The 25110-nt window shown below is 34.3% G+C and overlaps 2 protein-coding genes across 2 annotated transcripts; both read left to right on the top strand.

Annotated features, from left to right (window-relative positions):
• Positions 1-1981: 1981 nt before the first annotated feature.
• LOC124630550 (putative uncharacterized protein DDB_G0282133) lies at positions 1982-12352 on the top strand. Its single transcript, XM_047164507.1, has 15 exons — positions 1982-2139; positions 2901-3032; positions 3876-4148; positions 4431-4514; positions 4674-8213; positions 8378-8479; positions 8598-8756; positions 9066-9272; positions 9605-9712; positions 10004-10117; positions 10213-10305; positions 10562-10663; positions 10807-10911; positions 11016-11080; positions 11167-12352. Exons 1-15 carry the CDS (start codon positions 2115-2117, stop codon positions 11632-11634), a joined length of 5577 nt encoding a protein of 1858 aa, XP_047020463.1. The 5' UTR covers positions 1982-2114; the 3' UTR covers positions 11635-12352.
• Positions 12353-12719: 367 nt separating this feature from the next.
• On the top strand, positions 12720-24009 carry LOC124630551. The gene is made up of 9 exons (XM_047164508.1): positions 12720-12867; positions 17846-17953; positions 18042-18958; positions 19043-19167; positions 19283-19390; positions 19506-19675; positions 20144-20293; positions 20407-20491; positions 20646-24009. The coding sequence occupies exons 1-9, from the start codon at positions 12808-12810 to the stop codon at positions 20753-20755; spliced, it is 1833 nt and encodes a 610-aa protein (XP_047020464.1). The 5' UTR covers positions 12720-12807; the 3' UTR covers positions 20756-24009.
• Positions 24010-25110: the final 1101 nt, after the last annotated feature.

Raw genomic sequence — 25110 nt, 5'->3', positions numbered from 1 at the left:
GAACACGGTAGTAGTAACTGCATACTAGGGAACTACGTTAGGTATGGGAAAAAGTTTGTTCCAGTTTGGTGAAATATTTTGTTAGGCGGACCGTTCATTTAGTGGAGCTGTAACTTTATATGGCGCCTATTGATAACATACGTATCTGCGTTAAGCCTTTTATATTCTCATAAAAATATGAACACAGAAACCGAAGAGAAATGGATAGTAACTTTTTTGTGACAAAGTAAATAAATAAATACAGGACTTTTTATGAAACAGCCTTTTTATACTGATTCTTTACCGTTCGCATAAAATATAAATCAGAATTTTAATAAGTGCTTCTACTTGAGAAAAGAATCAACTTTTTATAATAACTAATTTAATCTCATTAGATAAGGCAATTACATTAGACTGTATTTTTATTTATTGAAAATATTTTGAATAAATTACTTACGAGACTTTCCACCTTAGTGAAATATTCGTAAAATGTCGTCTTGTGTCCTGAAAATAAAACACATTTTTATCTGACAATTTCAGCATTTTTCTTGTGGTAAAAAAATATTTGTCATGTATAAATGAGGTTTTCGTTATTTGAAAGCACAAACTTCTAGGTTATCGTTTTATGAAGATCCACACAAAATTGGTTGGTAATTTGTGGTATAAATTGTGATTTATGAAGTTAGTTTTTCGTTATTCGAAGGAGCAAGTTTGAGGGAAGGCTGAGATAGTTAGTTTTATTACAAAATCAGGCTACGTCGGACGAGTTAGCGTATGAAAGGCAGACTAGAGAAAGCTGTTTCGAAGACTCCGTGAATGCGTCGGACGGCGCAACTTTCCGACTTTTCAGTTCTTCCCCTTTACGCAACACAAGCAAGTTTAATTAAAGCATCGTCTTAATATCAACCATTTTCAAAGTGAAACATCGAAAGTTTTTGTGTTTATTCGTAAAAGTACATTTCAAATGAAATGTTTTGAAGTTTAATGTTTGTGTTAAGGTATTTTATTATATGTAAGTATAGTATGTAAGTATTTTTTCGATATCTATATATTGTACATGTTAAGCCTATTTTTACACAAAAAGGTTATGAAATATTTAAGTGGCTGTCTATATGCCATTTATTTTTTATCGCTTAGGTACATAAAAATATGTGAAATAACTGTACAATTTTAGTTGATGTTTGTAGACATTGTGTTCACTATTTACGCTAGACTATGTCCACAGTAGCCGTGACAGAAGTCGTGGTGGCCTAGTGGGTAAAGAACCAACCTCTCGAGTATGAGGGCGTGGGTTCGATTCCAGGTCAGGCAAGTACCAATGCAACTTTTCTAAGTTTGTATGTACTTTCTAAGTATATCTTAGACACCAATGACTGAAAAAAAATAAAAATAAATAAAGGTGAAGGAAAACATCTTGAGGAAACCTGGACTGTAAAGTCTGAAATCACCAACCCGCATTGAGCAAGCGTGGTGATTAATGCTCAATCCTTCTCCGTGTGAGAGGAGGCCGCAGCCCAGCAGTGGGACGATAAAAAAGGCTGTAACAGAACAGAATGTCCACAGTAAATGTAACGAGTGTAACAAAACAATTTTGAATATTTTTCATTTATTTAAAAATATTTTTATATGTTTGTGAAACCTGCCTTTCCTACCTACCTAATAGTAATTATATACTAGAAACTTGCTATTGGAGATCTCCAGTCGACCGTGTCATGTGTGGTTATCTAGAATTAGTTTTCAACACTATCATTGCTGACAATTAATCAGGAGAATATAACCTATTGTAATTTTAGCATCCATTTCATGATATAAAATAATTAAGAAAAGCATATTCCGAAGCTGTTTGTATTTATGTATTTTATCACTTGAGCAAAACCAAGACTCGATTTTTATATCGATATCCGTAAAAACCGTAACTAAAGTAATAGTAACTTTTAGTACATCCTTATTCGGCGGAAACACTTGTGTTGCCATAATAAAAGCACGCGTCGAATTTGATTTGACAGTTCGCCGCGTCCTAACAGCTGTTTTACCAATTGCCTCGAAAAAGCACGATTTTAAAATCGGTTGAGCTGTTTGCACGTGTCTGAAAGTTAATTTGAAAAAGTATTGTTCATGTTTGATAAGTGTTAAAAATGGAAGAAGAAGTCGGCATTAAAGGTAAATTTTAAAACATTACAACCAACAAATGCGGCGTGGAAGCATGGTGCGAAAGGTTTTGTGATAAGGGCATCACGCTACCGGTGAATCGAAAGCGTTCTAGAAGTTTGATCTGTCTAGAAATGATGATATGTACCCGCACTGTGTGTCTACGTAATCTTGCTGAGCAGAAACGTACCCACATGTTTTAATAGCTTTTATTATCTAGAACATGTAAGCGACGCAATACACGATTGCCAAGCTATTTCGTAATATTATCAAGCTATGCTTAAGTCCTAGGGTGCTGTATTAGTCATTATCATGTGTTAATATACTCTTGTCTGAGAATAATCGATTATCGCATAGCAATAGCGACGCAACGCGCACAATATAAAATGGACACTATGCCTCTCTTAAAACTGTATAGAGAGAGCATTTCAACAGTTAGAAATTTTCTTTAATTTTTAAACCATTGCCATGTAATCCATGTTATTTATATTAATAAACTATCAAGGAATTTTTCCTTTCATAACTTTTATCTAGCACTTTTAAATGTTCATCTAAAAATTTGTTGTTTGAACTCAACTTCATAGGTATGTTGGTTATCTATCATGCTCTTAAATTGTCCTATCACATTAATTAAAATTATTGTTGATTGTTTAACATGTTATTACCCAAGCTACTGGTCAATAACCTATGATGTCTGCACAATTAATTTTAAAAGTTCAAGTTAGGTTCAAAGTTGTGTGTAGTTTTGTAAGAAAGATGCCATGTGTTCACAGTGACACGGTTGAGGCGGAGACTGTCTGTGGAAGCTGAGGATGTAAAGTCACCTGCTACACAATCAACACCAACTAAGAAGAGAGGGGGTAGACTAGCAGCTAAACCACAGTTGGAACTCATTGACGAAAATGGTGAGAAAATTATGATGGTGCCAGGCAAATGATTTCTATGCTATGCTATGAAACAGTTCCATTTTTAAATTTTTATACCATTCATGTTTCTTAATAAAAACTTTTTATACATGTAATAGTATGTGCTTTGTGAAACTATTGCAGTCTAATACCTACTTACAAATGATTTTATTATTTAATTTAATGATTGAAAGTTAAATTTTCATATTAAATCTAAAAACTCAACTTATTCTATTCATGAAATCAATTAATTTCAAACCTTAAAGAAATACCAAGGGTGACAGGATGAAACTGAACACATGTATGCTATCTATTTTTAACACGAAACAAAAAATATTCTACCCCCACATAGAAGGTTTATCAGTTCACTGCAATCAAGGAAAGATGTTTTATGTCAACTGTTGAATATTTGGCTGTTAATACATATTGTATTTCTTCTTTCATTTTACTCATAAAACCACAGAAGAGTGACTAATCAGAAGTTTTTTAAGTAAGTCACAAATTTTAAAATGAGTAGGCGTGATGCATTCTGCCCATTCTAATGTTTAAAAGAAAAATTTTATTCATCAAACAGTTATACATAAACATATTGTGTGTATCTGTGAATTTGTTTTATATGTATCAAGATAGTTTAGACATCATTATTTGAAATATATCATCAACTTCAAATTAACTTTGAAACTTACAGTAACTACAATTTTTGATATTGCATTGTAGTATTTGTATAATATAATATGTATGTTAGTCATTAAGGTATATGTCTATGGGCCAATGCAGCCTGAAAATAAAGGTATTTGATTTGATAGTAAACCCAACTTTAGCCAGTCTTTTGAAACTTTTCAGCTCCAGAAACAGCCCCCAAAAGGACAAGGAAATCAACAGCCAGAGACATTGCAGATCCTGAACCAGAGAAGACGATAACACCTTCGCGACGCAGTGCTAGGGTCCGGTCAAATACTAGCATAGTTTCTGAGACCCCTAGCGACTTGCCTGAAGATAAGGGCACTCCATCGCGTCGAAGCACCCGGATTAAGTCTAACACTAGTCTTATAGCGGAGCCTGTGAGTGTAAACTCACCTAGAGCCAAGAGAGCAGCTCGAAGGACTTCTCTTGCTGGTAAGAGAAATGTTTCAAACATCTTGAGTAAATACTAAGTAGGTAGTGGCTTAACAATTGATTGTACATCAGAATTTGTTTTCCTTACTTATATAGATATTCTGGTCAATCACATTCCTGTGGTAAAAAAATGTAGTCTGGTTGTTCTTTAATATAGTCTAGAAGCATAAAATACCAACCATAGGGACCAATTCAGAGTACATTGAAATATCCCTTTTGGACATTTTTGTTCTCTACTTCAGCATATTGACATTTTATGCATGTTATTGTAATTATTTACAGGCAGTGATAATGAAACACCAATCACTCCAGTCAGACAGACAAGAAGAACTAGGAAAGACTCTACTTCTAGTATTGATAAGCCAGGTAAATTATCTCCAACCCTTGGTGCATCTGCATGTCTGTTAGTGTAACATTTTTTTTTCACTAGATATAGTTTCATATACCTAGGTCTGTTTTATTTACATACTAAAAGAAAGTACATAAATATTGCATAACAATAAAGAATTATGTATTGTTTTTCAGCTGAGCCTAATGCAGGTAAATTGGGCAGCCAGGTAACTGAAGTCATTGTAGAGGAGTCAGAAACAAATGTCAAAGAAACTAAAAGTACTGTAAGTCCTAAACAAGACTCTCCTGGTACTAGAAAAAGTCCCCGACTGGTCAGAAAATCTGGTAGGAAGAGCTCTTCATTAGATAATGATGGAAACAAAGAAAATGAAGCTCAGGGTGAAAAAGAAACCAGTGAAACAGTTGCTGCTGAAAAATCTCTGACAGAATCTAAAACTGAAGAAACAAATGACAATGATGGGAAGTCATCAGAGCAAAACAACTTATCAGTGGCCAGTAAGAATCTCATTACAGAATTAGAAGAAGTACCAACTAAAGGCAAAAAGAGCTTAAACAAAAGCACTACAGCTGTTGGTGAACCACAAATTAAAAGTAAAAGGAACAGAGCCAAATCATGGACCACAATATCTGTTGAATCTTCTCATGAGAGTAGCTTCTGTAGTGACAGCGAAGCATCTAAGAAAAGAAACAAAAAGAAAACTGATAGTCTTAATTTATCAAACCTATCTGGGTCTGGTGATGGTATTATGGTAAATAACAAAAAGGATACAGAGCAAGAGAACACTTCTCTCAATTCATCTACTCTCTCTAATAAGAAAAAAAATAAGCGAAATGAAATGTCCATGACAGAAGAGACTGTTTCAAATGATGTTTCAATAATAAATTCATCAATCAACAAATCAGTAACAAAAGTATTGGAAAAAAATGATGCTTCCAAAGATATGTCTAAAGATGTGGAGGCTTTAAATGCTTCCAATAATCTAGACGTCAGTGTAACTGAAAAATTCTTTAATCAAAAACCTGAAGATGTCATTAAATCATTGGTATTTATTGACGACTCTGATTCTAATAATGGTAGCATTGGAAAAGAAAATAACAATAAAGATTTAGATAGTGGTGATCAATGTGTTCCGGTTGTAGACCATGCATTGGTAAATGACAATAAACCTGACACACAAAACAATCTAAGCTATGAACCAATGGATATTGATGAAACTATGCCAGATAATGTATCACTGAACGATTCTGCTACAAATGAAACAAAATCTGTAAACAGAAAGTCAATACTAAACTTTTCTCAGATTAAAAATGACAGTCTGAATAAGTCTAAGCGAAAGTCTGTTAACACAGAAAACAGCATTCAAGAGGGAATCAATCAATCCCAAAGAAAATCTTCCATAACAGAGACAGTCAACCAAAGTTTAGAAGAATCTAATAAATCCAAAAGAAAGTTTTCATTATCAAATGGAGTTTCTGAAGATGTTCCAGACGGAATTTTAAGTCAGTCCTCCTCTCGGAAATCTATCGATGACGGAAATGCAGTCGACAAAAGTATTAATAAATCTAAAAGGAAGTCTTCTCTGTCGTCTGAACAGAACATGGAGGAGGATTCTAATAATTCAGGAAGGAAATCTCTTAGTGCTGATACTACATTGAATGATGCAAGCATTAATAAAGGGTCCAATAAATCAAAGAGGAAGTCTTCAATATCTAACATAACTTCTGATGATAATACCAATGAAGGTTCTAACAAATCTACTAGGAAATCTGCAATCATCGATTTGGCCAATGATGAGAAAATGGATAATACGCTAAATAAATCTAAAAGGAAATCGGCGATGACATCTTCTTTTACAGTAGCTAATGTTAGTATAGCTGAGATGAAACCCTCTGATGTAGACCAAAGCAACAATGATGACACAATGAATAAGAGTACTAATAAATCAAAGAGAAAGTCGTCTATTTCTAACAATGAGAGTATGAATAACAATTTAAATAAATCGAAAAACAAATCTGTGTCCCTAGATAAGACTGATAACGAGAATAAAAGTACTTTGGTCTTATCTCAAATAAAAGATGTGACTGAAACTGAAGGTAACTTAGAATCAAGTGTGCCAAAAGATAATAATGATTCTAATGATCAATTATCAAAATCTGTAAATGTGCCAAATGTCGTCACTGAAAAAGAAACAGACAAGAAAAATCTGTCACTAACTTATTCAACAAGTACACCTCTTCAACAAAAATCTATGAAAAAATTAGGGCTTCAAATTAACAGTTCAATCATTACACCTAGCAGTGTGAAGAAGGTTGATAAAAAGGACAATTTAAGCAGATCTAAGGTAGAATCGTCTATATTGTCAGAGAAGAATGAGTCTTCAGAAGAAGATGGTTCAGAAGAAGAAGAAGAACCATCAGCGGAAAAAAGCAATCTAATCGATGATGAGGCTGAAGAAGCTAGTGATGACTACGAGTCCGGCGATAGCAGAGATGACGAAGAAAGGGAATATGAAGAACAACATCAAATTGTAGAGAAGGGTGAAACATTAGATTCCGATGATGAAGAGGATTATTCTGATGACTCTGATTACGAAAAGGGATCGTTCATTGTTAGTTCTGAAAATGAAGATGATGACTTGCTGAGTGGATCTGGAGATGACCTTGACATGAGTGCTGACGAACTCACAATGAGCGCAAAATCCAAAAAGAAGTTCAACGAACGTAAGACAAAGGAACAGAAAAAAGCGTCTCGAGAAATGTTTGAAGCAAGACATAAACTTAATGAATCAACTAAAGCTAAATCAAAGAAAAACAATCGTCAGCGTTTGGACTCATCTTCATCGGAATCGGATGAAGAAGTTGCCACACAACCAAAGAAAAATAGGCGTCAAAGAATCGATTCAAGTCAAGATATCAGCGTCGCACAGTCGGACGCCGATAAGTCGCTATCTAAAAAGAAGAAGGCTAAACGACTATCTGAGTCTGTTTGCGAAGATAATGAAAAGGAAATTACAATTAGTGAGGACAACCAAAATGACCAAGCTCAACAAGATCCTTTGACTGTACAGAATATTATTAAAGAAGAGCCAAAAACTCCTCAGAAGCCGCTTGACATTTCCACGGTGGCTGTAACCAACATAGATGAAGTTGAAGAAGTGAATGTTGACGAAAATGTATCAATAATGAAATCAAATCAAACATCTGACCCTCTACAACCTACAGAAGCAGAAAATAATGAGGATGATGATTCTAACGAAGAGTCAATTAGTGAAAATGAAGAAATAACTCAGAATTATGAATCTGTTCTCAATAATTTGAACAAATCTGGCTCAAAGAAGATCAAGTCTACAGATATCTCTCTGGACCTGAATAAAAAGGCAAAGCAAAAGGCTAAAGAGCCTATTGTGGACCAGCTGAATTTGACACAAGTAAAGAAAACTAAACAAAAGAAAGCTGAAGCCGAAAATGTTGCCGAAACTAAGAAATTTGATAAATCTTTGGGTAATAAGAGTACTGATAAGGTGGATAAGCAAGCTGATATTTCTGAAGCTTCATCCGATTCTATTGACATGAAACTATTGTTCCCTGAAGATAGCAATGACAGTGGCATGATAATGGAAGACAAGAAAGAAATAAAACAAAAGGATAATGTACCAGAAGATTTCATACCTCTGAAGAGAAGTCAAGCCAAAACCAACATTCTTGAGAACACTGGTAAGAAATTATTTATTGAGTTCAAATATTTTTCATTTTATATGCTCACAACTTGTCTGCTAATAACATAACAATTTTATGAACTAAAATAATTTCATTGCACTCTCACATTGCAATCACAATGTTTGAACAAGTGTTTAACATTTTCGAAAAATTATTTTCAGATACGTCACTAAACAAGTCGAAGGATGAATCTATATTGAATGTGAGTGGCAAAAAGAAAAATAAACGCAAGTCATCCGGAACTGAGGAAGATATGGTAACAAGTAAGTTGAATGATGATGAGAGTAAAAAAAATTATATTGCAATCAGTACACTACATTATATTTAATTTACTGACAAAAGATTTACATTAGAATTTTTATTTATTTGCTTCTATTTCAGGTACTCAAGATGAAAATCTCTGTTTCTTTGTGGACACAGCTGGTACTCTGTCCAATTCAAATAACATGGATGCCAATACTTCTGTTAAGAACAGTGCTAAAAAGAATAAACAAAAGAATAGGGTGTCTTTCGCCAATATTGAAGAATCTGCTGTTGATGGTATGTTTGAATGATATGTACTTTCTGTAATGTCTAGTTGGTAGTCTAGTTTTTACGAATATGACCCACATATGCAAAGAAATTGTAGCTGTCTATTATTAATTGTCAGTCGTTCCCAAAGGGCTTCCCCAGTAATTCCATCGTTTTGAAAGCATTCCATCCAGTAGTTCCAGAGATTGCCAGTCATTATCCTTAGTTTTTCTCGTACTACTAATCGTTCATATTGGTAGTATGCATGATCCCCATGATGCAGCAATTGAGTTATATTATAGATATTCAGTTCTCATTTATCTTGTAATAACTTTTCAGATGACGCTGATGATGCTCCACAAGAGGTTTCATACCGAAGCAACAAAAACAAGTCCATACAAGACTTGAATACCACTCAGGCTAATGAGGTAATGCAGGCCGGTAACACAATTGAAACACCAAATCAAAGTGCCAAAAAGAAGAAGAAAAATAAGAAAGGACTGAATACGTCTCAAAATCCGGATATTACCCTGATTGAAAATGAAGGTTTGTGTTTTAGTTCATGAATGTAAAAATTGGTTATTTAATTTAAAAGGATCCAAAAAGAGTTATGAATATGGTCACATCAGTTCTTCTTCCTCCTGCCCTGTACCCAATTTTATTTGGGGTCGGCGCAATATGTCATCCTCTTCCATTTTTCTCTGTCACTCATCATACTGACAGTCACTCCTTTCCTATTCATGTTATCGAATATGGTCATTATGAATGTACACTATTTTTCTGAACATGTTGTATGATACCAGCATCTCCAGGCTAAACCAATAATTTTATTCATTACTTAATTACTCATGGCTCTAAAGATATTTATCTTTTTGCAGATGATGTTGCAGAGAAATCTATAAATACTTCTGCGACCAATGTGCCAAATGGTAGTGCCAAAAAGAAGAAGAAGAGACTGTCCGAATCTCAAACAGAGAACGAAACAGGTACATATTACTACCTTTATAATTCCATAATTTTGTTCTGGTAATCATGGATTATCTCAGCTTTGCATGTCATGTGCGGAACTTGCACTAGTATATTTGTCCTCCAGCATAAGCTTTAGTAAAAACTTTTGTGATATCTATGACACAATGTCTATTGAAATCACTCCAATGTCATCTGATTTTCTTAAACAAAAATTGACATTTACAATTTCAAAATCTCTTGATTTCCAATAACCTTATTTGCATTATGAATATGATGTAAGTTTTTAATAAAGAGTATTTTTATTTCAGAAAATGATACTCCAGCAGAAACAATCCAGAATATTTCTTTAGGCAGTGCCAAGAAAAACAAACAAAAAACTGCTGCTGATACCACTGAAGTGGAAATAGTAAAAGTCAACAAAGGTATATTTATTTAAACACGTTATTTTTACCTTGAAATACCAAATACTTGATTTTAAGAATTTGAATTATTCTAATCATTTATAATTTTCTTGCAGATGATGAAGATGTAAGCATTCAAGAGCAAAACACAAAGACACGCAAACGTAAATCATCTGCTAATCAGTCAATTGACGCAATCGACATCAAAGGTTCGTTTATACATAATGAGAATACGAAATGGATACAACTTCTGACTAACTGAAATCATTATCAAACAATGTTTGCAAAACCTAAGAATTTCACAATTCTGTTTTGCTGCATTAAACTATTTACATCAATACAAAAAAACGATATTGCAAATACATATTATGTACTTTTACCGCATTGAATACATATTCTCAACAAAAGTTGAGTATTGAGGCGTTATTTAGTGCTAATGTATTAACAATTCTCCCTCAATTTCAGATGAAGTTCAACTAACTAACGACGAGTCCTTGACGACAAATAATAAAAAGAAGAAAAGGAAAATATCTAACAATGACCAAAATCTCCAAGCTCAGGTTGAAGGTAGGTGATCTTACCAAAGTGATTATGAAAAATCAATAATAATTAAATTCAAGTTCATACAAAACAGATGGTGTTGTAGAATGTCCTCTGTTAGCTATTTTAAAGCCAGTTTTTCTCCATAACTATAATTGTATTAATTTTAGATACCGCTATCGCAGCACAGGAGCAAGAACCTAAGTTACCTATTGAAAATACCAAAAAGAAGAGAAAGGAAGTACAAAATCAAGAATTGGCTAAAATTGGTGAAGGTATGATTTTTATATTTTAATTTTATTCTTGGTTTTGCTTGCTGGACCCATTGATATACTTTTTTACATTATTAACACTGATTATAAATTAACTGTAATTTCAGAAAATACCAAAAAGAACAAAAAAAGGAAAGAGAGGGATGATGACGATTTCAGTAAAATATCAAAAGTAAGTCTCTATTGGTTATTTATTTCTAAATAGAAACAAGACCATAAAGTGATACATTGCATTAATTAATCACTTTCACTTTACAGGTTCTTAAACAAAATTCCTTTGACAAGGTTCATGTTCCACGACTTCCTTCAATTATACTAAATCAATTGGATGATAAACCTAATAAAAAAGATATAATTGAAGGAAATAAAATGAATGTCATTGCAACTTCAACATTTGTTGTGGAAGAAACAAAGAAAAGAAGGAACAAACCATCAAACTACTTAGAAGAAAGTATTTACATAAATGACGATAAGGATGGGAAAAAGCAGAAAGGTTCCATCAAGAATCCCAAAGTTTTGCCTTTCATACCAACAGCTTCAACATCAGGCAGTGGTTTTACCACTAATTTTAAAGTTAACATAATTCCTCAGCATACAGAATTTGTTGCTCAAGCTAAAGATGTACTCAATTTCAAAAACGATTACTTGCACCAGAAAAAAATAAAGAAATTAGGTACCTTTGAAATGTATAAAAGACAAAGGAATATTAAAATCTCGAAATTTTAACACCTCTAGTAGATGCAAACTATGTTGCCATGATACCGCCTTATTACTTTTCCAGTGTTAATTTAGTTTATAGGCTGTTTGTTTCATTAATATGACAACACGATTATTGTTAGATCTTTATAAACATGTTAATTCAATTGTTGTAAATTGAAAATGACCAAAAGCAAAGCTACATTTTTTACAACCATTTACTGCATATTTGAATAGGTAGATATGACTTTTTTTCTTTTTCATTGTTTGTAATGTAACTTTAATTTGTTGGCTGAATAGTTGTTACTGTGTTCAGCATGGTTGACCTCTGCTTATTTTTCGACATAATTTTTATTTCATTTTTACATTTTTCGTTGATAGGTTATTTAATTGTCTGGATGGAATCTTAGGTATGAATTTCTATTCCTAACTACCAACAGTATCGCAGGCTTATAAGAGAATTTGGCATTATTTCTATTACATTGTGAGATGCCATATCATTTGTACATTATTAGGTATTAACATTACAATATTCAGAATTCTCAATTATTTTGATTTGACTGCAAGTGTTCTTATGTACATTTTAATTTTACCGCCACACTGTTTGATTTTGTTGGTAGTAGCCGCTAGAGAGCGCTGGCGTCAGAAAAAAGTGGTATCGCCCTTGTGCCTTCTGTTACCAATTTGTACTAATTTAAATTCAGACATACTATTATTTTCTTCAATAAAAATATTCTTTGAAAGGAAATGATTATTTTAACATAGATATTTATAAGTCTATATTTACACACACTCCAGAAGTACTTCCCGCCTTATCATGCCGGTGTAAACAAACCGCCATGTTGTTGTGAATGGACGAGCCATGTAACCGGTAAGTGTTATTGTAAGTATGATGTAAACCACACAATATCATCAAAAAGTTAATTATTTAATTATATTTCTAATTATTAAATAGCTTATAAAAGTTTACATAAACGATATAAAAATTTCATCATAAATAGTAATTCACTTGAGTACTGACGTCAACTACTAGCGAGGGGAAGACCAATAGCTGCAGTTTACGATTAGTCACGTGGTTTGAGTCCTCCAATAGGAGAGAAGCCCATTCTTTGTGTACCTTTTCACAGTATAGTAAAACAGATTGTGGTTTTTATATGGAGTGAGTGGTGTATATCTGTCAATCTAATGACGATAAAAGCGTAAATGTGTGAAATTCAGGATTATTCTGTCGAGCTTAAGGATATTTATAACAATAAATATTCGGTAAGTCATGTTACAATCTATAAATATGCTATAATTCGTTTCAGTCCGATAAAACAAGGAATTCACAGTGGGAAAGTCCAACGAGTTAACATGTCCCGCTCTTTTTGATGTCATTATATCAATTTTGTTGTCATCAGTAATACAAATTATGCTAATATTGTGGAAAAACATTATTTAGTTCATCCCGATTTGATTCTCACTGATCTCTTTAGTTTCGTAGTCACTTTATTAAAATGGCGGGAAATCATTCCAGCTCTTTCCCACATGGACGATATAAAATCTAGTTTTAATTGATTAGGTAATGTCTGGAACCGTAAGCACAATACTGTTGTTTTCAAGACATATAATAGATTTTAATTATCATACATTATATGACAAGTTCGTTATTTTTCCAGTTCTGTTATGTATCTAGATAAACACAAATAACGGACATTCATTATTTTATATTCTGTCTCTCTTTCTCACAGTTCTTCAATGTCTTGTTGATAACGACAACAGCGTGAAAATTATTATTATTTGTTAGTGTCGTTTATGTATTTGTTTTGTAAAAATATCTAAGATAAGATGTTGATTGCTTCTTGCGGAAAATGATGTATACATAAGTAAGTCTATAGGAAGAAAGCAGTTAAAAACGGCGGCAATTAATCGTCAATGAACTTACAAACTGGACTGGTCGGTTGTAAATTTTGTAGTAGGTTCCTACAAGTAGGTTCTCCTGTTCTATTTACGGTCTAGGCATGCCACGTTCTATGAGTAGCTGATCGAGAGTTACAACGTTGTGCGGATGATGTAGGTATTCTTTCAGATTAACATTCAAGATCAACATTCCTAATAGGCATCTCTAATCATAATACATAATTATCAACTAGTAGGTAGGTATCTAACAGATAAATATTTTCAAATTTTGCTGGGTTTGTATAAAGGAGGTGTGCATAAGTTATCGATTGTTATCATGATAAATAGCTTTTTAATAATTATTTTTTCTACTGAATACAGTCCCTTCCCAACTATGGAACTATTTTACTAGAAGGATCGTAATAAATCAAATAATTACTTTACAAATGTAATAAAAGCTTTTTTTGGTATCGTATAATGGCAGGTAATAGGTATAACGTATATAAATCCACGAAGCGATTTGTTCCCACGGCCGGTTTTGAGCGAGCGAGAATTTCAAAACGTTGAACAATGAGTGCAACGTGCTCTTGTAGTTGTGAATGCACGAATCGGTGTGGCAGTGCATTTTGTACATGTGTGCGTGCTTTAGTGCACTCGCCGAGACGGGCCGGGTGGCGTTTTACTGCAACCTATCAATGTGCCGAGTTTATCAATGTGTTTCTATGTAGGTGTAAACAACAAGATGCTGCCGACTGCAGTAAATATTTTGATGCTGTCAATAAACATTCGCTCTGAAATAAACTGATAAGTAAATCAGAGACGTAAGAGGTCAATTACGTTACAAACACAATAATCATTGCTATCATGCAAGGTGGAAAACATTTCGGCGATGATAGCCATGTGTTAAAGTATAATTTAGGCTACCTAAATAACTATCATATTTTTTAACTAGAGGTTGGTAAGGCAAGATGCCATTAACAGGAATATAAAACCAAATCTAATTTAAGCCTTGCAACTTCCTAAAGCACTGTTAAATTGAATTTACAGTGTTCATCACAATACTGTATCCATTCGGATGACTTTCACTAACAATTTCATACGAATCTTATATTTTACTAACGACCTTCAAATATTACCAATTCTAATCATTCCATAATTTATTATAATATCGGTCATTCACCACTAGAACTCGACAACATCCAAACGAAATCAGTGGATTTCATTCTAGAGTTAAGGGGCATTTATGTGTAACCTAGTTATTAACTATCACCTGCCTAGGTACTTTTAGGAGAGTTAAAATACGAATTACAATAAAATTATGTAGGTTGGTAGATACCTACCTCTACCTAGATACCTATTCATAGATCGTTGAGTCAGTAATTTATAGCGAGGCCGATGACCTCTGCGCCATCTGTCTTTTCCGATTCTTCACGTATGCTGTGCAAACTTCGAAATATTTTGTGAATTTAAAATACATGATTGACCAGTCAATGTTTACGATCTACCTACCTATACCTATCAATCTCCCATTTTTTTTAACCTAAAAAATTAAGGCTATTGTTTCTTAAGTCTCATTTAACCCGATCTACTAGGTATATTGTTGATACCTATTTACCTATATGTTACTGCTATCGACAAACTCACAATCATATTTTCCGGTCTAGACTCAACAATACACATACCTACATAATTCCAGCTACCTATAAAACTTCAGCTGAAATATTTCAGTTTCCCTCCCCATGTTTGAAACAGGCAACTTTGAGAAAGCTGAGGTGAGGGGACAAACTCGCGCATGCAATCAATACAGAACCCCACCCAGAAGCTTCGTATCGAGGCTGCGCGCGCAACACTGTCCTCCCCCTTGCGCGTTTTTCGCGCCAAATATTTTTGTACAATGTTTAATGGAAGATTAGAAGATGAATATTCGTAGGCAAAAATATTTGCAGATTTTTCTTTACAACTTTATTAAACTGAACGATTTACTTTTGCCCATGTTAATAAACTCGCAAATATTTAATTTAATTAATCAATATCTTGTTCAAATAACTTATTCTCAATCTCAATGTAATAAATTATCGCTAGAAAGTAACTAAACATTTTCCGAGACGTCGAGTTTCCGCGACTCGTGCACGAGCGCCGACCATCGGCGCAAGAGCCGACCACGATGAGTTCAAGGCGAGCGCGCGCGGTCAGGTTCGAGGACACGGGCGGCGGCGGCGGCGACGGGCCCCTTGCGGCGCCTCCACAACTCTTCACTATAATATCCACCATCTATCTTACTACTGAAACTTTTAAGGCCTGATTAAAAAATATCGGTTACAGAAGATACATAAATTCAATACTTAAATATATATTATATACATAGGTAGTACCTTGCCATCTCATGAAGAAGTCTTTTAGTTATGTACTTATTTGTATACTTACTAGTAAGCATAACTTACCCGGGTGCTTCAGAAAATCAAGAGGAAAAATTGTATATACCTAGCTAGTATTTAATTTTATTTTTGAAATGTACAGCACAGTACACTCTCGGCACTAGACCAGCTAAGCTGATGTCTGCTATTTCATCTTAACGCATACCTACTCGCACAACTACAATTTTTTTTCTCAATCATGTTCATATAGCACGTAGTCGTGAGCCACATGAACTCGAGAAATAATATTTTTCGAGTTCATGGTCCATAATGACACGACATCAGGGCTATGTATGGACTTTTTATTACACAAATTCAACGTTGCCTACATTTTGGTATTTAAATCATAATCTTTTTAGTCTTCATAGCCTTAACCGCCTTACAGCTTCCTAAAAAGTAGGACCTACCAAAGTCAAAATAAATGCTTGCGTAAACTCAAAAGGGAGCGACGTGGCATGGCAGGGCCGCAATGTATTAGGGGTTGATTCCCCCCTCTTTCGATCCTTTATATTGCCATCTCTTTTTCGCACCCCATTTGTAACCATCCCTTTTCTACCTACGAAGTAAGGTGTGTGTCCGATTTTCGATCCCGTTATCCTGTTTGAGCGGGAAAAGTTTATACCTCGGTAGATAGAATTTTTGGAATGAATAACTCGCAGCAGGTAGATTGCCGTTGCTAAAACTCCCCCTTCCAATACTTGTACAATGCAAGTTTTAACTGACCATCTAATTGAGGATTAATAAAGTAAAAAATTGAACAGAATGTATAAAGTTTTAACCAGTTCATATGATGATAAAACCGTTTATTTCTTATCAGTCATTACACTCATTCGGATTATTTATGTTCCACAGAAAACACTGTTCGCTAAAAGGATAAAAAATAGGTATTTGTAGGGTTAAATTAAAACAATATTATGGTTAGAGACCTGAACAAATCGTGCTAAGACATAAATAAACTCTAGGTGTAACAATAATAAATTCCTAAAATCTTAATCAAAATCTGTTCGTACTTACGTAGGTACTAACGATAAGGCAGTAAACCTGTTTTATCAAGGCCTAGTTTCTTGTGCAGCTGTAGTATGCACTACATTCACTATGGGTACCATAATTTATCCAAAAATGGTTCAAATTCATAATGCAATGCACGTTAATTGTGAATCAGAGAAGAAATAATGATATTATGCGTTCATTCATCTCTTCTTAATCAAAAGAAGATGAAAGTATTACGTGTGGGTAACTATTACACACAACATATTAATGGATCACGGACATAACAGCATACCAGAACAAGTTATTTATAGAGACGAGTAAAAGCATGGACAAAAAACTTCGTCCCGAATGTTACATTGGAAGCCTTCCGAGTGGTTCCGTTCGTTAGTTTTTATACACGCCAGCTTGTAAACGACCCAGTCCGGATTGCTCGAACCCTCGTCCAACAGATCGTGGGTTGGTGTAGGTCTTCATAAAAAAAAGATGGAATGGGATATAAAAATGTTTTTAGCTCAGTTACCTCAAATGATAAAACATTTATTTTTGTAGTTAGGTACTTCTAAAAAAAACAATACATTGGTAAAACAAATGAACTGAATTCATGTAAAACAAAGATATTCAGTAATTACTATTTCCTTACGTGTAAACAACACAACACTTTGTACTCCTACGCTGTTGGGGTAGCGCATACCTTAGGTAGAAACAGGTTTCTGTACTACGTAGTGGTTTCAATGTACCGGCTCTCCCGTCCCACTGTCTCGGCTCAGTAGATTGAAACTGTATTTTGTAGAAGAAATTGGCGCGAAATCTATTCCAATGTTTACGAAAACATCAATGTCGGTCATAGAACTTTACTATCTACGTTCCAGATACACCAATCTGAAGTTTTTATTTTTATTTTATTTATATATCTGTATCCAACAGCACCCATACTAACGACATATCTTTTCTTGTTTCAGTGGAGCTCCGACATGGATTTATACATCACAGATTCACTCCAGGATATGCTGGATATGGATATAAAAAATGAAATTGCAACAGACCTTAGCAGTATGACAGACTTTGCCGTTAGTATATTGCCTATTACCTACCAAACAATAATTAAGACAGTGCTTCGTTGTCAATTAGTCTTACCAAATCAATTTTTAATTGCAGGACACTTTAGGATCACATTTTTCAGAGCTGCCTCCGTTATTGGATATGGACACAGATAATTCGGCAACTTGGCTTAATAATAGTTCTAGTTTTGTTCATAATCTGGATCTATATGGATCCGAGGCAAATGCAGTAATGGTTAATCCAAATTCTGTAATGCCTTCCACGTTTGTTGAAACTCCTGTAAAAAGTATAGTGAAGGAGGAAGCTTCGAACTTATTGCTAACATCGGCTGCAGCAAACGACGATTTAAGCAACAATAGCATATCGATTCCGAGTCCCAAAGAAGAAAAAAGTCATTTAACATTTTCGCCGAATGCAATAAAAGTATCAAAAGTACAGGAACCAGAAGAACCAAAAACCAAGAAAGGCTCGGAGTTAGAGGAAGCCACGCAAATGGTGATTTATGTAAGGAAACATGAAAAGAATGTTGTAAAAGATTTATTGAAAGATTTGGACAAATCTAAAGTATCAAGTATCTCCACGCCAACCACGGTTAGAATAAAAAGTCAGTCAGAATTAATAAAAGTTAACAACAAAAGCTGTTCAATTTTAAATACAAGCCAAAAAGTTGCACACTCATTAGGAACAAAAACAATAATTTCTGGTAATATTCACATATTGGATCCTCAACAAATTAACAATTCTAGAACAATTTTAGCAAATGGAAATAAAAACCAGGCAACAATATTAATTGACAATTCGTCATTAAGTAACAATAGGCAAATAATTAAAACTTCTGTGAATGGCGGTTTTACGTTAGACACCAGTCATACTAAGTTTTTGAACGCGTCAAGCAAAACGAATGCTGGGGAGTTTCCTAAGCCAGCATACTCTTATTCATGTTTAATAGCAATGGCTCTGAAAAATTCAAGAACAGGTAGCTTACCTGTTTCAGAAATTTATAACTTTATGTGGTGAGTAGCACTTGAAAAATATGTCCATTAAAATTAAATGACAATAGAAGTTCATTGTTGTAAAAACATTATTATTATTTACAGTCAGCATTTCCCTTATTTCAAAACTGCGCCAAATGGATGGAAAAATTCAGTCAGGCATAACCTTAGTTTGAACAAATGTTTTGAAAAGATCGAAAAACCGTCAACAAATGGAAGTCAAAGAAAAGGTAATTTTATTGATTTAATTTAATATATAACTATTAACTTACTTGCATAAATAATCAAAAAGAATAACAGAAATAAAATAGTAGCTTTACTAAAGAATATCATCTATTCATACAGGATGTCTCTGGGCCATGAATCCTTCAAAAGTTGGAAAAATGGACGAAGAAGTGCAAAAATGGTCACGAAAAGATCCACAGGCTATCAAGAAGGCCATGGTTTATCCAGGTACATATTTTACAATATCAAAGTCTATTCATTCGCCGTTTTGTTAGTTGTAGAAAAAAAAATGTTAATATTGTCCATAGCATCTATCTTACTCCAAAATTTTTATTTTTTTTAGAAAACTTAGAGGCTTTAGAAAGGGGTGAGATGAAATACAGTGGAGTAAGCGGAGACAATGAGGCAGATGATGATGCTGATGTTGATGCTGACCCCGACCTGGACGCCGACGTCGAAATAGACCCCGAAGTCAAAGAGGAGGTTGAAGAGGAAGAGGCTATTATAGAACAGGTGAGACACCATGATCTTTTTAATTCCGTCGGTACAGTTTCAAAATTAAAACAGACAGACCACAAATAAAAAAAAAATACACGAGAGACTGAAGTTTCGTATACCGTAATTTAAGCTAATTCTTATGATGATATTTGTTATAACCGGCCGGAGAGCGCCATATCAGAGCGAAACAGTGGTATAAAAATAATTTTATCTGAACACTGGGTTGTAAAAGTATTTCTTAAAAACGTCCGCCCTAACGAGACCCAAAATAAATAATACAGTTCTCAATATCGTGTTTTTCTTTTTACGGTCAAAGACCTCATTTACGAATTGTAGAAACAGGTGCAGTAAAATGTCAAATCTTTATCGTGGTCGTCGTTTTTGTTTTGGCCAAACATCTGTTTATGTTTAAACCTGACTCAACAGCATTAATATTTATCTTGTTATTGTGACTTAATGATTAACTTTAATGTTTTTGTGTAGGAGGTGTCTGATCAAGAGTTGGAAGTTGAAGAAATTGTGGAAGGGACAGGCATGGTTGGTGGGACATACAGGCTACTCGCCACGGGACCCTCGTCACTTACCTCATATATTACTGATGTGGAATCCGGCGAAGAAATCAGTGATATTGAAGTGAGTATAACTAAAACTTCTCTCACATGGCTATAACACCTTACCTAGCTAAAATAAGAAGAAATCGAAATAAATCAATGCATCAATTCTAATGTGATTATTTTGTTTTTCAGATTCTCGATCAATCATATGAAGAAATCGATTTTGATGTCACAAAACCTGTGAAATTAGACTTGTCAATGACAGAAAACTATACAAGTAAGTTTTTGTTTTATTTATGTATAGACTTGTAAGTTTTTAACTTTATTATACGTTTCGTAATCGAATAACAGTTACCGTAGTCCAATGGACTATTCTATGTAGATCCACTGTGTTTATTATAATTAAATGGATTCCTTATTTGACTTTGCAGTACATCCAACAAAACGGGCAAAAACAAGCTTCATCTATCAGCCAGTGACAACTCAGACGCACACAAGTAGAAGAAAAACGCCACTCGTCAACCGAGTCGCATTAATGTAAGCAAAATTCCTAAACAACCTAAAAGACTTGTATTCATAGAAAATTGTGATCATAACGTTATGGGGTCAACAATAGTAGATAGCGTAGTCTCTCCAGTGATTGTTCCATTGTTAGGTAAAACTTAGATTACGTCAAATAATTCGAATTGTAATAATTAGCCGTGAGTGTGTCGCAGAGTGCTGAATGTGTGTATTATTGTATCAAATTCGATCGTGATAGTCTGTACCAGATAAGTGTATTTACATGTTTTTACAAAAACAAAACACTTGTTACATATCTTACACTGTAAAAATATTATTTGTTAAGCGAAAGCCTGTAAGATGCGACTCGATTATGTCATTATCGATTGTTGTACTTTTATGTTAATGTGAATGATGTGACATTGAATATTGCCCATTAGCGTTTAGAAAGGTGTTGTAGGAAATGATTGTTTGATTTAGCAAGTTACTTAAGGCTGAAGTACAAAATACTTCATATAAACGAACTGAACTCTTTTTCTTTATTTTATTTTGTATAAATTGGAGGAGATTTCCATTCAGATACTTGAAATGTTTTTTTTATCGTCAGTTCGTTTGAATGGACTTAGTACGAAAAGCTTTTTAAATCAGAAAAGTACACATGAAATAATGTATCAGTCTAGCAACAAACGCTGTAGCGGGTATGTGAAATTCCCACCGCTGATGTATATGTAAATATTGTCTGTTACTTATGTTTTATTTGCATATTAGTTGTTTTTAGTGGCAGCTTCTTCTACAGAATTAATAATATCAGTTGAATCATGCTGCCCTCGATTAAATCTAACCATAGACATAATTCCAAGACATTTTCAGGAAAAAAAATAAGATTAGTTCAAATTGTATCCAAGTAAGAACTATATAATGTTCGAACCTCGCTACAAAGTGGCAAAATTGTTTTATTTATGAAAGCTAGAAAACCTTTTGGTTTTTATGTCTGTCTTTTAGTTAACGTCAACAACATACTATGCTGTACAACTTATTTTTAGTTATTTTACGTTGTACCTGTTAAACATAAACTTTTGTACATACATTTATTTAAATGTACTGTAGAAGCATACCACTTTCATTTTTAATTGTTGCGATTTCAAGAGTAAGATGTGCAATTTCAGTGGATAATACAGGTATTGATGTAATTGGGTATGCCAGTTTCAATACAAAATGCTTAGAAAAATTATGTGAATTGAATCTTGTTAATGAATTTGTTATATTTTCTTGACATCAATTTAACACATTCCGTGAAAATTAAATTGTAGTTGACGAAATATGATAAGTCCATTACAAAGTAGGTACATATTTTCAAATAGTGTATTATTATGTATGAGATAAAGTATGGAATGGAATAGACTTGGTCTTTGTAGTATTGGTTGTGTTAGTAGATCTCTCGAATGTAGTAAACGAAATGGTGAGTTTAGTGTAAGTACGTAGTTTAAGATTTGGAACACGTCACATATACATGAATAGTCAAGTTTTATTCAATTAATTTTAAATGGATACGAATTGGAATTGAAATGTTATTAACGCTAATAAATTCATTAAAATCGCTTGTAACCGAGTCAAGATCGGTTTTGTATAGACGAGGATTTAATTTCTTTATAAACATTGTGGCAATCATGTCTACAGACTGACTCGGTTACACGGCTAGCAACAGCAGATAGATTTACAGACAAATAACATGTTAGAACTCATATGCATAGAGGATATCTATACTAATATTATAAAGCTGAAGAGTTTGTTTGAACGCGCTAATCTCAGGAACTACTGGTCCGATTTCAAAATTTCTTTCAGTGTTAGATAGCCCATTTATCGAGGAAGGCTATAGGCTACTTTATCTTTCTTTTTATCCCGGTACGGGAAGTAGTTCCCACGGGATGCGGGTGAAACGGCTGGCAGAAGCTAGTGTTTAATATGTCATTAATAGCCGTTAACAAAATATATACACTCTTTAGATTAGACATAATACTGTGATATAAAGCAATGTTAAATTCGCTACTATAGTAAATAATCCTATTTATCACAATTCATTAAAAACTCTGGTAAATGTTTGTGGACTTATCTGCTTAGCAATTTGTGTAGGCTTTAGGCAAAACTAAACGTAGTTGGTAAACTAGAAACAACTGAGTTAACCAATATGTAAGACGACATTATAATAAGAGATAAAGGAAAGTGATATAAGAAAACTGCTTAGTTTCTCAACATATTTCATGAGAGTTAAATAAACTTTTTGCCTGTTGTACTTCAGGGCGTAATGTTGGGTTTGCTACTTGTGGTAAATAAATTAAGAAGACTAACATACGACAAAATTACTATATCACATACCGTGAATTTGTTGTTCTTTATGTTTTCAAGGATTGTGTTTGTAGGTGAGTATGCTACCAAGTGTATTCTAGGGTAACAGCCCATTTAAAGACTTGTTTACATAATAAAGAACGAATTTATTTCATGACAGAGTAGAACAACGTTTTGCTACCGCCATGGGGTATTGGTGGGACAGATTCAATGAGATTTGAAAAATGTCATCACTATCAAACATTCGTTCGGATAGTGGTTCGAATTGTTACTGCCAGAGATCTTAAAATTTCATAGTTTGGCTTTACCACTAGTAGTGACCCTAACCTGACTTTTTCGATGTACCTAATTATTAACCTTTGAAATCAATTGTAATAATGTATTGTTGTAAGTAGAAATAGATTACTTAATAAAACAAATTACAAAAACACCACGAAAGTACCCTCAGTAATTTCGTTTAATTTAGGTGCTCCATGTATAATATTTAGACACATCAGTGCAATTGTGTATATATAATATCTATGTAGTGCGTTTTGATATCTCCTGCTATAATTCGATAGTTTAATTTAAATTGATGCGTGTGAATTTAATTAAAATAAATCAATCGTGTTTATGAATTGTATCGTAGATGCCATTTTCCAAAGTAATGTAATAGTTAATGAAGTACCTTTAATAGATAATGTTATGACGACTGCTGCCACGCTTTACCGACTTCACAGCGGTATTAATGGACATTTGGTAATAATTTTACTTAAAACTTTGTAAGTTTTTCTTTTGTACAATACATAGTTAATGTATTTTTCCACTGCCAGTATTGCAACATCCAAGTAATAAGCATTTAGCATAAGAGTAGCTTTTAGTTTAGCTGTTAGATTACACATATAAGGAAACCTAGTTGAAGTAAACAATTTTTAATATCATTTTTGTAATAAAATTCAATGAGTACCTACATTCAGTTTTTTTTTTTTGCAATAGTTGACTAATTTAGTTACTATGTATTCCTCGTGGTTTCATTCTCGCCTCCATGGTTCTACTTGTTACCGCACTTGGTTAAAAAGTAACCTTCATGTAAAATATACCTAACGGTACCTCATACGATACCTACATACATCTACGCGACAAAGATCGGTGCAGTGTTAATCGCCTTAAATCCCTCTATTAGGCTAAGAACTCACGAAGCGATTTTCACATAATATATATACATGTAAAAAATTAAAGCACATTTCACGACGCGTTTTTACGCCCGCAGTCTGCGCGTTTGTTTGCGGGTCCCGCTGCACCGGCGGGCAACTAGTAGAATCGCGCGGGCCGCGGTCACCCGCAGCCTCGGCGGGTTGCGCCCGCACGCTCCGCGGTCGATTGGCCGGCGATCGCAGTGGCGCAGAGGCTGCACGCCTTGCGTCTTGCGATCATCGCCCGCCACGTTTGCGGGCGATAATCTCAACCGCGACGGCTGTGTAACCGCGCAAATAACCGGTCTCGTGAGTTTGGAAATAAAAACGCAGTTCCGCCACCGCGGCGGGCACGGTTCAAAATCGCTCCGTGAGTTTTTAGCCTTAATCGGTCCGGCGCGCGGCTCTAGCACCATTATTACTAGTTTCCGCCCACGGTTTCACCCGCGTGACGAGGGAACTACTTCCTGCACGTAGATAAGAACTAAATGTAGGTAGGTATAATAAAGAGGAAACATTTTTTTATTTGTTTGTACCCTAAAGGCTCATAAACTACCGAACCGATTTGAAAAACTCTTTGTGGTAAAGCTACACTTTTCCCGAGTTACATAGGCTACCTTTATTTTATCCCTTCTGGGCAGTAGGTACTTCTCAAATCAAAGGACGTGGGTGAAACTGCGGGAAAACGGCTAGTCTTGAATTAATGCTTATTGACTATCCGTAAAGACTGCCAAAGATGCGATACTACCAATAAGACGTGCTTTCCGAAAACCGATTTCCACTTATGACAAGTTTTCCCGGTGTGCTTTTAAAATCAAATTCAGCATTCTACATTGGAGTGTACCTAATTCATCCACGCCAATGTTGGACTTTCCTTTAC

This window comes from Helicoverpa zea, chromosome 5 (genome assembly GCF_022581195.2).
Source record: "Helicoverpa zea isolate HzStark_Cry1AcR chromosome 5, ilHelZeax1.1, whole genome shotgun sequence".
Classification (NCBI taxonomy): domain Eukaryota; kingdom Metazoa; phylum Arthropoda; class Insecta; order Lepidoptera; family Noctuidae; genus Helicoverpa; species Helicoverpa zea.
This window is presented reverse-complemented; position numbering and strand designations above follow the sequence as displayed.

What these genes read in the sequence shown, in the direction of transcription:
- LOC124630551 (XM_047164508.1), top strand. Translation starts at nt 12,808, where the DNA reads ATGTGTGAAATTCAGGATTATTCTGTCGAGCTTAAGGATATTTATAAC. An exon ending in GCAGTATGACAGACTTTGCC is followed by an intron (nt 17,954 to 18,041) that starts GTTAGTATATTG and finishes TTTTAATTGCAG; the next exon opens with GACACTTTAGGATCACATTT. An exon ending in AAGAGGCTATTATAGAACAG is followed by an intron (nt 19,676 to 20,143) that starts GTGAGACACCAT and finishes GTTTTTGTGTAG; the next exon opens with GAGGTGTCTGATCAAGAGTT.
- LOC124630550 (XM_047164507.1), top strand. Translation starts at nt 2,115, where the DNA reads ATGGAAGAAGAAGTCGGCATTAAAG. An exon ending in TACCCTGATTGAAAATGAAG is followed by an intron (nt 9,273 to 9,604) that starts GTTTGTGTTTTA and finishes ATCTTTTTGCAG; the next exon opens with ATGATGTTGCAGAGAAATCT. An exon ending in ATTGGCTAAAATTGGTGAAG is followed by an intron (nt 10,912 to 11,015) that starts GTATGATTTTTA and finishes CTGTAATTTCAG; the next exon opens with AAAATACCAAAAAGAACAAA.